The sequence below is a fragment of the Terrapene carolina genome, unplaced genomic scaffold (genome assembly GCF_002925995.2).
Source record: "Terrapene carolina triunguis isolate 2854851 unplaced genomic scaffold, T_m_triunguis-2.0 Scaffold58, whole genome shotgun sequence".
In the NCBI taxonomy this organism is placed as follows: Eukaryota; Metazoa; Chordata; order Testudines; family Emydidae; genus Terrapene; species Terrapene triunguis.
Window position 1 is genome coordinate 79574088 of NW_020664409.1, and position 14697 is coordinate 79588784.

The 14697-nt window shown below is 40.3% G+C and overlaps 1 protein-coding gene across 2 annotated transcripts in view; it reads right to left on the bottom strand.

The window, feature by feature from the left end:
• Positions 1–4776: 4776 nt before the first annotated feature.
• The window catches only part of AZIN1 (antizyme inhibitor 1), a 54038-nt gene continuing 44117 nt past the window's right edge, over positions 4777–14697 (bottom strand). For both annotated transcript variants that reach the window (XM_024208940.2, XM_024208941.2), the window contains exons 8-12: positions 14236–14310; positions 12295–12460; positions 11177–11295; positions 6084–6298; positions 4777–5454 (exon numbers count right to left, since the gene is read on the bottom strand). In XM_024208940.2, the coding sequence (XP_024064708.1) occupies positions 5343–5454; positions 6084–6298; positions 11177–11295; positions 12295–12460; positions 14236–14310 (687 nt within the window). In that variant the 3' untranslated portion in view covers positions 4777–5342. The remainder of the gene's footprint in view (positions 5455–6083; positions 6299–11176; positions 11296–12294; positions 12461–14235; positions 14311–14697) is intronic.

Here is a 14697-nt window from a genome sequence, read left to right on the forward strand (position 1 = left end):
GGACCTTGCAAAGGGAATTAAAACCAATAGTAAAAGGCTCTATAGCCATATAAATAAGAAGAAAACAAAGAAAGAAGAAGTGGGACCACTAAACACTGAGGATGGAGGGAGGTTAAGGATAATCTAGGCATGGTCCAATATCTAAACAAATACTTTGCCTCAGTCTTTAATGAGGCTAATGAGGAGCTTAGGGATAATGGCAGAATGACAAATGGGAATGAGGATATGGAGGTAGATATTACCACAGCCACGGTAGAAGCCAAACTTGAACAGCTTAATGGGACTAAATCGGTGGGCCCAGATAATTTTCATCCAAGAATATTAAAGGAACTGGCACATGAAATTGCAAGCCCATTAGCAAGAATTTTTAATGAATCTGTAAACTCGGGGGTTGTACCGTATGACTGGAGCATTGTTAACATAGTTCCTATTTTTAAGAAAGGGGGGGAAAAAAGTGATCCGGGTGATCCAGGCCTGTTAGTTTGACATCTGTAGTATGCAAGGTCTTGGAAAAAAATTTGAAGGAGAAAGTAGTTAAGGACATTGAGGTCAATGGCAATTGGGACAAAATACAACATGGTTTTACAAAAGGTAGATCATGCCAAACCAACCTGATCTCCTTCTTTGAGAAGGTGGTAAATTCTTTTTAGACAAAGGAAATGCAGTGGATCTAATTTACCTCTATTTCAGTAAGGCATTTGATACGGTTCCACATGGGGAATTATTAGTTAAATTGGAAAAGATGGGGCTCAATATGAAAATTGAAAGGTGGATAAGGAACTGGTTAAAGGTGAGACTACAATGGGTCATACTGAAAGGTGAACTGTCAGGCTGGAATGAGGTTACTAGTGGAGTTCCTCGGGGATCGGTTTTGGGACCAATCTTATTTAATCTTTTTATTACTGACCTTGGCACAAAAAGTGGGAGTGTGCTAATAGTTTGCAGATGAAACAAAGCTGGGAGGTATTGTCAATACAGAGAAGGACCAGGATATCATACAGGAAGAGCTGGATGATCTTGTAAACTGGAGTAATAGTAATAGGATGAAATTTAATAGTGAAAAGTGCAAGGTCATGCATTTAGGGATTAATAAGAATTTTTGTTATAAACTGGGGACTCATCAGTTGGAAGTAACAGAGGAGGAGAAGGACCTCGGAGTATTGGTTGATCACAGGATGACTATGAGCTGCCAATGTGATATGGCCGTGAAAAAAGCTAATGCTGTCTTGGGGTGCTTCAGGAGAGGTATTTCCAGTAGAGATAAGGTGTTAGTACCGTTGTACAAGGCACTGGTGAGACCACATCTGGAATACTGTGTGCAGTTCTGGTCTCCCTATTTAAGAAGGATGAATTCAAACTGGAACAGGTACAGAGAAGGGCTACTAGGATGATCTGAGGAATGGAAAACCTGTCTTATGAAAGGGGACTCCAAGAGCTTGGCTTCTTTAGCCTAACCAAAAGAAGGCTGAGGGGAGATATGATTGCTCTCTCGAAATATATCAGAGGGATAAATACCAGGGAAGGAGAGGAATTATTTAAGCTCTGTACCAATGTGGACACAAGAACAAATGGATATAAACTGGCCATCAGGAAGTTTAGACTTGAAATTAGATGAAGGTTTCTAACCATCAGAGGAGTGAAGTTCTGGAACAGCCTTCCAAGGGGAACAATGGGGGCAAAAGACATATCTGGCTTCAAGACTAAGCTTGATAAGTTTATGGAGGGGATGGTATGATGGGATAGCCTAATTTTGGCAATTAATTGATCTTTGAATATGCCCAATGGCTTGTGATGGGATGTTAGATGGGGCGGGATCTGAGTTACTACAGAGAATTCTTTCCTGGGTGTCTGGTTGGTGAGTCTTGCCCACATGCTCAGGGTTTAGCTGATCACCATATTTGGGATCGGGAAGGAATTTTTCGCCTTGCTCTGCAGCGTGGGGCACGGGTCACTTGCTGGAGGATTCTCTGCACCTTGAAGTCTTTAAACCATGATTTGAGGACTTCAATAGCTCAGACATAGGTTAGGGGTTTATTACAGGAGTGGGTGGGTGATATACTGTGCCCTGCATTGTGCAGGTCAGACTAGACTATCATAATGGTCCCATCTGACCTTAAAATCTTTGACTCTATAATACTGCAGTAGTAAATGGTATGCCTGCATGACCACCATCTTTTTAAGAAGGGTTTTAATAAAAAATGGGTTTATAGCTAATTGCATTTTACCATGGAAACTCTCAGGATGCAGATTCTAGTTGGCTTCAGGTAGGAAAGGAGATGATCTAAAGCAGGGGTTCTCAAACTGGGGGTTGCAAGGTTATTACATGGGAGGTCGCGAGCTGTCTGCCTCCACTCCAAACACTGCTTTGCATCCAGCGTTTCTAATGGTGTTAAATATATTAAAAAGTGTTTTTTAATTTATAAGCACTCAGAGGCTTGCTATGTGAAAGGGGTCACAAGTAGAAAAGTTTGAAAACTACTGATCTAAAGTAATAAGTTTAGGCTATTATTTGTGTGAACTGAAGGGCTGAATACTTAAAAGGCTTGGTTGTTCACCACAGGCAGGAATGGATTAAGACTATCAAGTGCCATTGGCATGCCACAGCTTGCCCCCCACCCTGTCCAGCACCTGAAGTGACTGTGGGCCTACCTTCCTTCCCAGAGAGGTGGCAGCAGGTACCCTGATCTACTCCATGAGCAACAAAAGTCAGGGTCTACCATTTCTGGGTCCCATCTCCCTTGCAGGGATGACAGTATCTTCTCGGGTAAGTACTAGGGCCTTACTCTTATTTATCTTAAGAACTGATGTAGGGGAGCCTCTTTCACTCACCTCCTGCCACACAGTGAGGGCCGTTTGAGGGTGCTGGTGGTAGGGCCTGTTAAGCAGCAGTAGATCTTGGGCTTTATAGTTTAATAGTTTTGTGAACATAGGTATGGTGTAACACTGAGCCTGTTTGGGACATACATGATTATTCCAGTGTACTTGAAACAGCGCTTGAATATTATCATGGAAATTAATGGTTTAAAATCCCCACTGTATTCATACCAAGGTCCACAAGAGTAGTTTTCTGAGCCACTGAGCAAGAAGTTGTAGATGTGTATTCAGCATGACAAAGCTACATTACAGTTCAATTACTATATAGAAATCATTCAGGTTTATATTTTAACGTTTGAATTGAGATTACAATATTGTAAACAAATGATGGTAACAATTTTTAGCATCAAATTGAAATACATACTGGGTTCAAACTTAATTTTTTTTATGGCAAACTGTCTTCATATACAATAGATATGTCTGAAGTGACCACCATAACATTTACAAAGGAATTTGCAACTGAGCTGTAAGTTCAACATAAAACAATTCTCCTTAAGGCTCCACAGCAGAATTTTTCAACATGATCTCAGATAACCCTAGCTGATGTTTTATATTTGTTTAGGGTTTCAGCCAAACCTGCCATTGGAGGACTAGAGTACATGGACTCTTTCAAACCTAGAGAAATTTGGTCTGATGGCTAGATTTTCCATAAGAAACTAACTCCCAATGTATTAACCCCCATAAATAATTCTTATAACATGACCATCTTCAGTCTATCCCTTCAAAAGACAGGAACAATTCATTAACTCAAAAAGCACAAGACAGTTAAGCCCAGAGGTGCAAAGGTATTTAAGCACCTAACAGCCACTGATTTCAATGGTACTTAGGCCCAAATCCTCAGAAGTATTTAGGTATCTTAGTGCTTCCCTTAAGGCTGGCCTACACTATTCTATCAATTGAGAAACAGCATGGTACAATTCCCTACTGTGAATGTAATTACAGATCTAGAACTGTGTGTAGGCAAGCCCTTGGCGCTGGAAGTCCAAGGTGAAAGGATCATTCCATGATAAACTCACTTTCTTTCCACCTTTAAAGGTATAAAATATTATGTATTCTTAGCCTTTCTGAACTGCAAACTTGGATTTCCTGCCAGTTAGCACTAATGTTAAATGCATGTGTACATGTCAGGTGGAAATTTCACAACTCCGGGTAAGGAGCTAAAAAAATAATCTCCATTTTCTAATTAATCCTTTTGATTCAGGGATCCAGGATTTAATAGGATTGTGAAATACTCATGGCTGACTAACAGTTTCAGATTAGCAAGAAAAATAAGTTAAAATGAAAAAGGGGAGGACGGGAGAAAAGAATCAAGATGCTTTAATAACAGAACAAGTAATTCCACTAACAGCTTCAGTTAAGATTAGTTGGCATATATAGTTGGTGTGCTTTGCTGTTACTTAAATACACAAAGTACAGTGCAAAAGAGCATCAAGGTTTCTGAAGACATGTAGCCCTTCTATTACAAAGACTTAATGCTGTACAGGACTAGTTGAAGGTTTTCTATAAAGCTGGTTCAAAAAAAGGGACCTGACATTTCTATTTAACATTCAGTACAGCTGTAATCTACATGGGTTCTACATGCATTCTAGCTACAGCTACCTCTCCTAGGTACTGCTATTCACTACTGTTGTCTTGAAGGTTTGCTATTTTTGGTGTTAGAAATGTTAATATAATTTAGTTTATGTTGAAGCAACATCACAAACTGCATTTCAGCTTTCCAGGAACTTATCTGAACTTCCCTTCACACTAGTTCACCAAACTTAAATTAATTATTCATTAATGTTCTGCCAACCTAAACCTGAAATAGGCTGGAAGAAAAAAAAAAATCCTTTCAAAACAATCTACATATCCATTTCACTGCTATCTAGTCCCTCTCACAAAGAGAGCCTGGGAAAAAAAAAATCTACACAAAGTTTTATTGCAATCATACACGGGTTACGTCAAGGGTCAAATACAACAAATACTATGATGCAATTTTACATTTATTGAACTACAGTTCAAAGCACAAATTTACACACTAAATACACTGAACATCTCTAATGAAGTCACACTAGTCTCCCACTGACATTTGATATATCTGGGTGAAAGACAATAACTTTACAAGACTTTCTAACAGGAATCCTTTGTATAAAAACTGTGTACTTGTATGTAAACTGTTTAACTGAGAACCCAAGTGATGGGTTTCCATCTCGACTAAGTCATCCATTTTGTTGCATATTTTATTTAAACGCTCAGGGGTTGAACGAACTGGCAAGTTTAAATCTGGACATTATTATTTAACCCTCCCACCCCCAGTGAATTGTAGTTGTAGCTGGTTTTGCCTGGTCCCAATTGGCTATTACTAATTTTCAAGTTTTGAAGAGAACGAGTTGAATTCAAGATTGTTCCATTTTAATTCCACAGTGGAATGTTGACCAGACAAACTACAGGCTTGCAACTGCAAGTCTACATGAAGCGTTACTGCCTGTTTAAGCTGCAGTGGAAAAGCTGTCTTCTGGGCTCAGCTGAATGCAAGAAGGCACAAAGAAGAAGTTCTTCATCAATGTGTCTGAAGTAATTCCAGCATCTTGCATCTCATACCTACAGCAGAAAGTATAACAGAGGTATGTTCAGGAAGCATAGACCTGAGAGTTTAAAGTTCTCATGGCGGCTTAACATTGGAAACCAGCATTAAATTCAGTATTCAGTCGAACAAAAAAATTATTTGGCAGACTTAAGATTAAGTTCACCTTTTCCACTTTAGTAATACTCGCATTGAGGTATTTACTGGTGAATATATGTTACATAGGCTGTGCTTATCACAACACTTCCTTTTAACACATTGGACAGTTGCACAGAGACTCATCAGCCAGCAAAGCAATACCTACAACTGTATGCATTCTACTATTGTCTTAAATGAAAGACTCGTCTCCATCGCACCACAGGGTAGACTATGGGGCTGTGGACTGTAGAGCACTCCAAACCATTGTGCTCTAACTGCCCTGCATGGACACTGCTGGTGAGAATACCTAGTCCATGTTAATGTAGTCCAGTTTGAAAGGTGAAACAGTGTGGTAGCATTGTAAAAAAGAAAAATGAAGTAAGTTGATTTTTGAAATAAATCTTCCTATATCAATACCATGCATCCAACTGTAGGATTATGTTTAAATGTTTTCGGGGGGGAAAGCTGAGTGCAACTACCACTGCAAATATTGAGAACATCATCTTACCAGTCATTGAAAGACATCATGTAGTAAACTGGTGGCCTCTGAAAATCATTAAAGGCAGACTGTTGACCCAAGGTACCAGAACCCATATTATCAAAGATCAGCCAGTCTCCGACACTCAACTCAGGAAGAAGACAGTTTTCCACGATTTGATCAAGCTCATCACAGGATGGACCCCAAAGGCTGCTGGCAAACAGAGGCTCATCTTCCTTGTATTTCTACAAAAACAATCCAGTCAAGTCAGGCTTTAGTTTAAGGCAAAAGAAAGTTTTACAGACACATTAAAAAAGTAATATAAATGTTCTTATATCTGAAAAATTCCTCTCTTCTAGGGGAAAAGTCCACAGATCCATTACAATAGGTCTCACACCTGCTTGCAGTTTCTTGGGGCAGAAAAGCCTTGTCAATCAGGCAGTCTGGGAGTGGCCATACCCCTAAAGACCTAGCCAGTTCAAGATACTTCCAAAGATGTTTTGTAGTGCAAAGTCCTCTAAAGGTTAATTCACAGGTTAACAGATAAGAATTCATAAACATTTTCTGCTGCAGAGCAACTTGAAATTCCACCCCAAATATATTATGCCCCCAACTTCAAATTCCACCCCAAGGAAATATATAGTGTGTCCCCCCCAAAATGGAGGCGAATGTGATGGTTTAAGCCTACCTCAGACCACAGTCCTTGTGCTGGGTTGGATCTGTGGACTTTTACTACTGGAAGAAAGGAAACTTTTGAGAAAAGATAAGGTAAGTTTTCGTATTTTTCACAGGGAAAGTCCACAGAGCCATTACAACAGGGTGTCTAAAAGCAGTGCATTTCCATGAAGGGAAAACAGGAACAATGAGAAGACAGGGAGATGAGTGACTCTGAATGAATGAGCACCAGTTATTGTTGGTGGGAGGCATGCTTTGCCTGTTCCATGCAGGCCAATAACGTAACACGACACACAGACCAGGCCCTTGAAGATGCCCTGTTTGTAAAAATACTTTTTCAGGGCTAAAGAGGTAGTGTTAACACATCTGAATATCCTATTTTAATTGATACCTCTCACATAATGTAGTTAAGATTTAATTTTCTGGGCTTGGGTACAGAATTTTGTCCTTGGGAGCAGATTCTTTTTATAGAGGAGACATAGCTGAGTGGGGTTGCCACCTGAATTATACATGAGACCCAGGATTTCCCATGACAGCGTGGGGGTCACCATGGCTCACTTCTGCCTTGTTTGTTTGTCCTGGAGAGTGTTGTGATCAGAAACAGAAAGTCAGGCTTTTGGCCTTGGAAGAAAGGTGCATAATCATGGCTGCAGCCTATTAATTTATTCATCAGAAAGGAGACTCGTCTTTGCTGGGTTCTGCCTGCAGATATGTCCATTAACACACTGGTGACTCAGGGCTGACTCCACTCAAAGACCTTAGGCTGTAGCCTCCACTTTCCTGGATTTTTCCTTTACTTTAATCAGGTGCTATATTTATTTATTCATTCTATATGTAGTGCTTGAATATACAGAAGATTTTTTTTGCTCTTTTCAAAATATGCAGCCAGGAACAGCAAAGATTAGATGCTCATCCAGGCTGAGGATCTGGTACCTTTGTCCTTGTTTAAAGCTATTGCTGAAGTGTTGTAAGGGATCACCGCTACACTTTGGCTGATCAGGACAGCTCTTAAGGCCTAATTATTTTGATCCACTTGATACTGTGTTGGAAGTCTGTTCTTGCATTAACTTTGGATGAAATTTGTTCCCTGAATGAGGTTTCCTGCTCTTGAAGCTGGTATAGGTTTTCTCCACCAATCTCCTCATTGCAACATACCCTTTCTTCCAAGTACCCCGGCAATGGCACAAAAAGGACAGTCCTACATGCTCAAGAAATTTATGGAGAAAAACCATGTGGAGTCTCTCAACAGTATGTTGTTCCTAGAGAGACTTCTGTTCTTATCCAAGACATCAGAGCCCTGTTAGATGTGACTGGAGAACGAAGAACACTGTGCTTTCTGACCACTGGCTTGGAGTGGAGGTTGATAGCTATAACTATTCCCAGAAGTAATAGCGCCATCATTTAGATGTTTGTGATGTTGACAGGAAAGAATCTGGACTGTATGGTGACTCTCTTGTGTGGGCATTTTCCAGGAACAGTGCTCTGATGAACAGGTCATCTGAGCACGTGTATACAAGAACCTTTTTCTGCTTGAGCAGAAACAATGTTAAAGCACTTTGGAGGACAGCCTCAGAAAGGCAGGTAGGCCAAAGAATAAAGGAGTATATGGGTAATGGTGAGTCTGTTGCACATGATGCTAATATCTCCTCCGGGAGGGTTGCATAATAATGTGTAGATAGGTGTTCTTCAGATCAATTAATGATGAAAAGCTGGTGCAGTGGTAGAACTTAGGGTCTCCATCCTGACCTGTGACTTTGGAGAAAATCCATTCAAGAACTTCCACTCTTTGGAACTTGGTCCTGGAAGCAGATGGAGTAGAAGTCTAAGCCTTCTTGTTCTCTGGGAGCCCAATTACCCCATTCTGAAGCAGACAATATACTGCAGTCTTTATATTCTGGTGTTTGTCAGCTTAAAAAAAAGGGGGGGGGAGCAGGAAGTTGGTAAGCTGGACTGGATTTATCTGCCTAAGATTCATTCTTCTGATGTAGCATTGATCCACCACTACAAATTTCTTTCTATATGCCCTCTATTTGGGAAACTACATCATATATTATCACCTTGTAATCATGTTTGCTTGAAAAAGGCAGAGCGTTTTCTTGCTGTATCATCTCTGTCTCTTGTGCCACTTTGTGTATCAATCAGCTAGCTGGGCATCCCTCCTATAAGTCTTAGCTGGATCAAAGAGTGCCAAGACCCAAAGAAGAGTCTGTTTCTCCTGTTGAGTTATCAGGGCTCCTTACATGATTAGTACGTTTTTTAAATTATTTTATGTAAGCAGGTTTCCATGACAGCTTTGTTTATAGTCACAAAAAGCGTGTGCTCCCTGTGCTACTCAGCAGTAACCAGTACCTGATTGGACTTCCATAGCCTCAGGCAGAGCTGGTGGTGTGACTAAGTTTAGCTCATTGCTCTTACTGTAAATCTCAGGCTGTTCTGATGTGAGAGGGTTAAGGAAATCTCTCAACCAGGCTGCTGGTCTGAAGGATCTTCTGTTCTTAATGACACAATGTTCAATAGGTAGTCTGGCCACGTATGCCTGGTTCTAGTCCAAGATGTGGAGGCACAAAAGGGTTGGGGGTTGTTTTTTAAATTATAGTGTTTATATAAACACTATCAATTTCTTTAACATGAGGACTGCATCAACGTTGGGAGTACAAATTATCACAAATTTGTTTGTGGATGAACTAATTCCCCTTCCCTCACACTCCCCATGTTTCCTTTTGTAGGGGCTTATCTGGAGGCATACAGAGTCCCCACCAAATACTCCTGAGAATGGTTTCTGATTACTCCTCAAAAGAAAAAAAAAACAAAAACTGAGTTCTTCCTGTATTGTGGTGACCTACAAGTAGAAGGAAGTCCCTGCACCTTTTTCTCCTCCTTTTTACTAGGAAAAATCAAGCCTTAGAAATTTCCTCTGTGGAGGAGTGACACCTGTGGCCAGAGTCCATAGTGTGCCTTTTATGTTCTTCTCAGATTTATAGGGAAGAAAAAGCAAGAGAAATTAACTCTAAGGGGTGGGGGGGGGCAGCTGCTGAGTATTGCCTATCCCTTGCTCTATAGGACAAAAGAAGAGTGGCCTCAGCAGCCTATGGTTAAGATTTTGTCACGGTTACTTTTAGTAAAAGTCAGACTGCTCACAGGCCATCAACAGAAATTCACAGAAGCTCATGACCTGTCCCTGACTTTTACGAAAAATAACTGACAAAATAGGGAGGGGTGGGTCCAGCACTCAGCGCAGGTCCGTGGCCCCCAAGGTGCTCAGAGATGTGGGGGTCTGTCCCCACCCCGCAGCGGTTGGGAGCTGCAGCCCCACCCCGCAGCGGTTGGGAGCTGTGGGGGCCCTTGCCAGCTCCAGCCCCTGGCTGAAGCAGAAAATGTCACAGAGGTCTCTGGAAGTCACAGATTCCATGACCTCTGTGACGTAATCTTAGCCTTACCTATGGTAATAGAATATCAACAAAGAGGGGATCAGGGGAAAGAACTGCACCTGCTGTGCTACAGAAATAACATTATTTTGAGATGAGCCCTTGAATGTTATAGAAGCTCCTTAAATCCCTGCCTGTGGAAGGAGCAGGGAAAATAATCACATGGCACAGCCCTTTTGTCTTACTAAATCCCCTAGTGGGCCCTGTAGTGCTACACAACAGTTAACACCGATGTTGTCTCACTGAATCCTAGGATGGGCAAGGCAGGCTTCCATAAGGGATGACTCCCACCTTGTTAAAGAGGGTGAAGTAAATTAGAAACAAGTAAGAGGCCCTTTACTGCTGCTTGTTCCTCCACGTCTGGGCTGTTCTCTACCTCAGCCCTCCAGGACTGGCAGTATGGGGCATAGCTGACCTGCAATGAGCAGGGTCCCATTAGTCAGGCAAGTAGTGCATGGCTGAGTGGCAAAACAAGCTGAGTTCAGCTGGCCAGGCAGTTCTGGCATAGCCGACTATGCTAAGTGGGGTCCAGTTAGCCCAGACATTTTTGTGCCCTTTTCCTCCAACTTCTCTATTCCTCTAATTGCCTTGAAGCTGTTCCACCAGAGCGGCATGTCCAGAAAGGTTACAATGGAAACTTCTGCAGCCAGCAACCCTGGTATAAAAACGGGGCGGGGGGAAAAGGTGTTTCAGCAAGCCTGCTGCAGAGCACAACTCCTCCCCCCACCTACACCCTTTCCAAGGCCAAATAAAAGCCCAGTAATACTTAGAATCCTTTTTGTTTGGTTGGTTGTTGCTCTGAGCAGGTCATCTGGTAAAGCCCTCCTGCAGCTGCTGGAGGCAGTTCAAACTGGCTAGAAGTGGCTGGGTCTTCAGGGTTGTGGCCACTTGCGCCTGTGATTGGGGCAGTACTGCTCCAAAGAAGCTGCAAACAGGAGTAAGATCCATTGTAATGGATCTGCAGAATTTCCCTGCAAAAGAATAATGCTTTGTAAATTCTGTAAGAATATGATATAGACTCACCTTGTGAACCTCTGGGATGGTATTAAATTTCTCAGACAATTTACTTGCAAAAGAACCATAAACACCATCGTTCATGTAGTACATAAAGATTGGCTCATCATCACTCCTGGTTTGCTCCACTGGAAGAAAAATGGTTACATATTTTTATAATAAACATTCAATTTGCAATCCTCTGTAACAGTTAATTCCCCCCCGACACCCAAGAGTACGTAAAACATGCACTGGGATAAGAAGTGTAATTATGAGACTACAATATCAATTCAAGCCTACCCCTAAAGGCTATGCTTAAGGACACATTTTGCATACTTAATATTCTAGTCATTACTGAAAACATCCAAAAATTCCATTTTTAGTACAAGAGGGACAATAGTAGCTCCAATGCATGTTCTTCCATCTTCCCCTAATTCAGCTTTAATTATATGCTGATAGGATGCCTGAAGATCATAAATGAGTCACATCTATTTACTAGTGAGGAAACAACCAGCAATGCCAAACAAACCCAGAAAACAGAAAATGAACAGAGGTGCAGATTAACCAGGCTTGGAAGGATTAGATTTTTATCAGTAAATGTCTTTTACTGTACACACACCAACTGATGAAAAAATATTTCCACCAATGATAACAAAGTGTACAGATAGGCAAAGAAAGAAAAGCGCTGCTTGAGAAATTTAGAGTTTGATTAACGATATTCATTTAATATATTTTGACATGTGATGTTGATAATTTGTTTTCACAGTTATAAAAAATTTGGACTTTTTGAAACTCAACATCTACTATAACAAAGTAAGTATTGTCTGACCACGCCGCATAATATCCCACAAATGTGAAAATTTAAATTATATATAAATGAAAAAAATATGCTTCAAAACAAACATCAGTATTATCAGTCAAAATTATTTTTAAAAAATCAACACTTAATTCTGTCAAGCCTAAGATTAACATAGGGACAGAACCTTAAAAAATAGACTGAGACTCAAGTATGAGCCAGTTACTGAATAGAAAAAAATATAAAAAAAAAGCATAATTCATGATCGACACATAAAATTGAGCTATGCTGACAAAAATGGAGACTTATTTGTACTGATTCACACATGTACAAAAAAAAAAAAGTTGCTTACTTCCAGAGGGAAGAAATTTATCATATTCAACAGCTTTCTTTGCAATGATGTTAACTGCTAGAGTAAATGCAGATGAAACATAGTAACATCCAGGCTCTGCAATCACATTAACACCGGATTCTTCAGGAAAGTAGACATCCAACAATGGACTGATGACATGATTAACCTAGGAAATTGAAGTCACAGCTAATGTTTAGATTGCTCATCTGATTTATTTTGAAGTTTTATTTACAGTTCTTGTGAAAGGTGCTTGATTGATAAATCAAGACACAGAAGTCCTCTGTCACAAATTCCCAACCAACAATTTACAGTGCTGGTGAGTTGGCCACAAGCTGATTTTTACTACCCATATTGGGCCTTTGCTGAATCAAGTCTCAGACACCACAGTTAAGATTTACAAAAATAAAATGGGTGTTACTTTTGGGATACTGATGCCATACCTAGGCACCTAATAATAATTGCTAGCTCTTATATAGTGCTTTTCATCAGTAGATCTCAAAGCACTTTACAAAGGAGTTAAGTATCATTATCTTCAGTCTCCAGTTAAGTCCAAGTCATCCAAATGACCGAATCACCCATTTAAGTAATTTCAAAGTGGTTGTAGTACAACAGATGTAAAATTATTTACGAATCCATGAAGTGCATCAGGGTTGCATTTAAAAAACAAAAACAAAACAGAGCAATTTGGTCAACTACAGTTTTGCATCTTGACAAATAAAGAAACAGATGGTATTCTCTGAATTTACCCAACATTAATCTGATTTTTAACTTCAATATTAATGCCATAGTCTTGCATGACTTGTCCACAGCTGCTTGATAAGGCAAACACGGACTAAGTAGGCAATTTTCAAAGTTCTATTAATGATTTTAGCTGTTTGAACCTATTCATTTCAGCAACCTAGGCTTTGGGAGTTTATCTTTAAGAGTACACAAAATACAGTGATCAGTCTAAATCGCCATTATTCACTAGTGACCAGGTCATGACACCAAACCAGAGATCAAATGAGGCTCTGTCTACACTTAAAATGCTTCAATGTAGACACTTACTACAGCAACAGGAGGGGTTCTGCCATAGCTGTAGGTAACCCACCTCCCTGAGAGGTGGAGCTAGGTCAATGGAAGAATTTCTCTGTTGACCTAGCACTGTCCTCACTAGGCTTTAGGTTGGCTTAACTGCGTCTCTCAGGGGCGTGGATTTTTAACATCCCTAAAAAAAATGTAGCTATGCCACTGTCACTCTTCAGTGTAGATGGTGTGCTCTCTGTCAGTGTGTTTCACTGTATACACATGAGGGAGGCTTGCTGGCATTCTTGGAGGTATTGCATTGTCCTTTGCTGCTGAGCAGTGTGCATTCCGGGATTTCTCACGGTGCATTGTGGGATGCAAAGCAGAAGCCAGATGTAAAGTAAAGCAACCTTAATTTGGCTCATTAAAGCAAATGTCCAGCTGATGCATTATGTCTTCAGTTCTAAACCAAAATACTGAAAATTCCAGCTGCAGCAGCAGGTCAGTATTCATCCACTATGAACACAGTAAAAAGAACTGCCTCCAGAAGAAAGGGCTAAAATCTTCATGGTAAGAAGCATGCAAATTTTAAAAATTACAAGGATAACTGAGGCTTTGGTTTGCTGTCAATTTAGAATGGTTACTGTTTCTCTCATCTGTAAATCCTTAGCACCTGAGGGACAATTTTGTGACTAATTTATGTAACATTGGTTGAATCAGAATTGAGAGACTAGCAGGACTTCATGGATCTGTACTAATTCTCTGCTAATGACTCCACAGTGCAATTGTGGCATATAATCCAGTCCATCCCCATGGTTTTAAATCTACTGTCAATCCAGGTTTTAACTATCAATATTAGCTGGAAACTGACATGTCAAAAACTCCAAACCGACAAATGAAAGGCAAGCTAGTTCTAACTTCCACTGAGTTGCATACCTCTTCCAGCTGAAGTTCTGAACCTGTGAAGCCCCCACCAATGTCCAACATGTTCATCTTAAAGCCAAATTCTTCCTAAAAGGAAGTATAGACAGGCCTTTAAGTATGCAGACAATAGAAATTAAAGTTTTTATTGACGAGCTCTCCAATCTCATTCAATATTGTATGCTCATGCTTTAAATGTGAAATTGTGACATCTTAAATACAGTAAAGAGTATTCCAGAGAACAATTCACTCCGGTTATACCTAGTATTATTCTACATTAAACATTACTGCAATATTAGTAAAGAGACTAAATAAATCAAGCAATTCTAAAGTAAAGCAACCTTAATTTGGCCTCTGAGTATGCAGTAGAAGAGTCTTTTCTCACAAAACTTGACAGTGCAATACACTGTTCAGCAAATACTTTACTACAATCTAGTGGAAAAGAATTACATGTTTTTAACGTTAGATGCACATAAT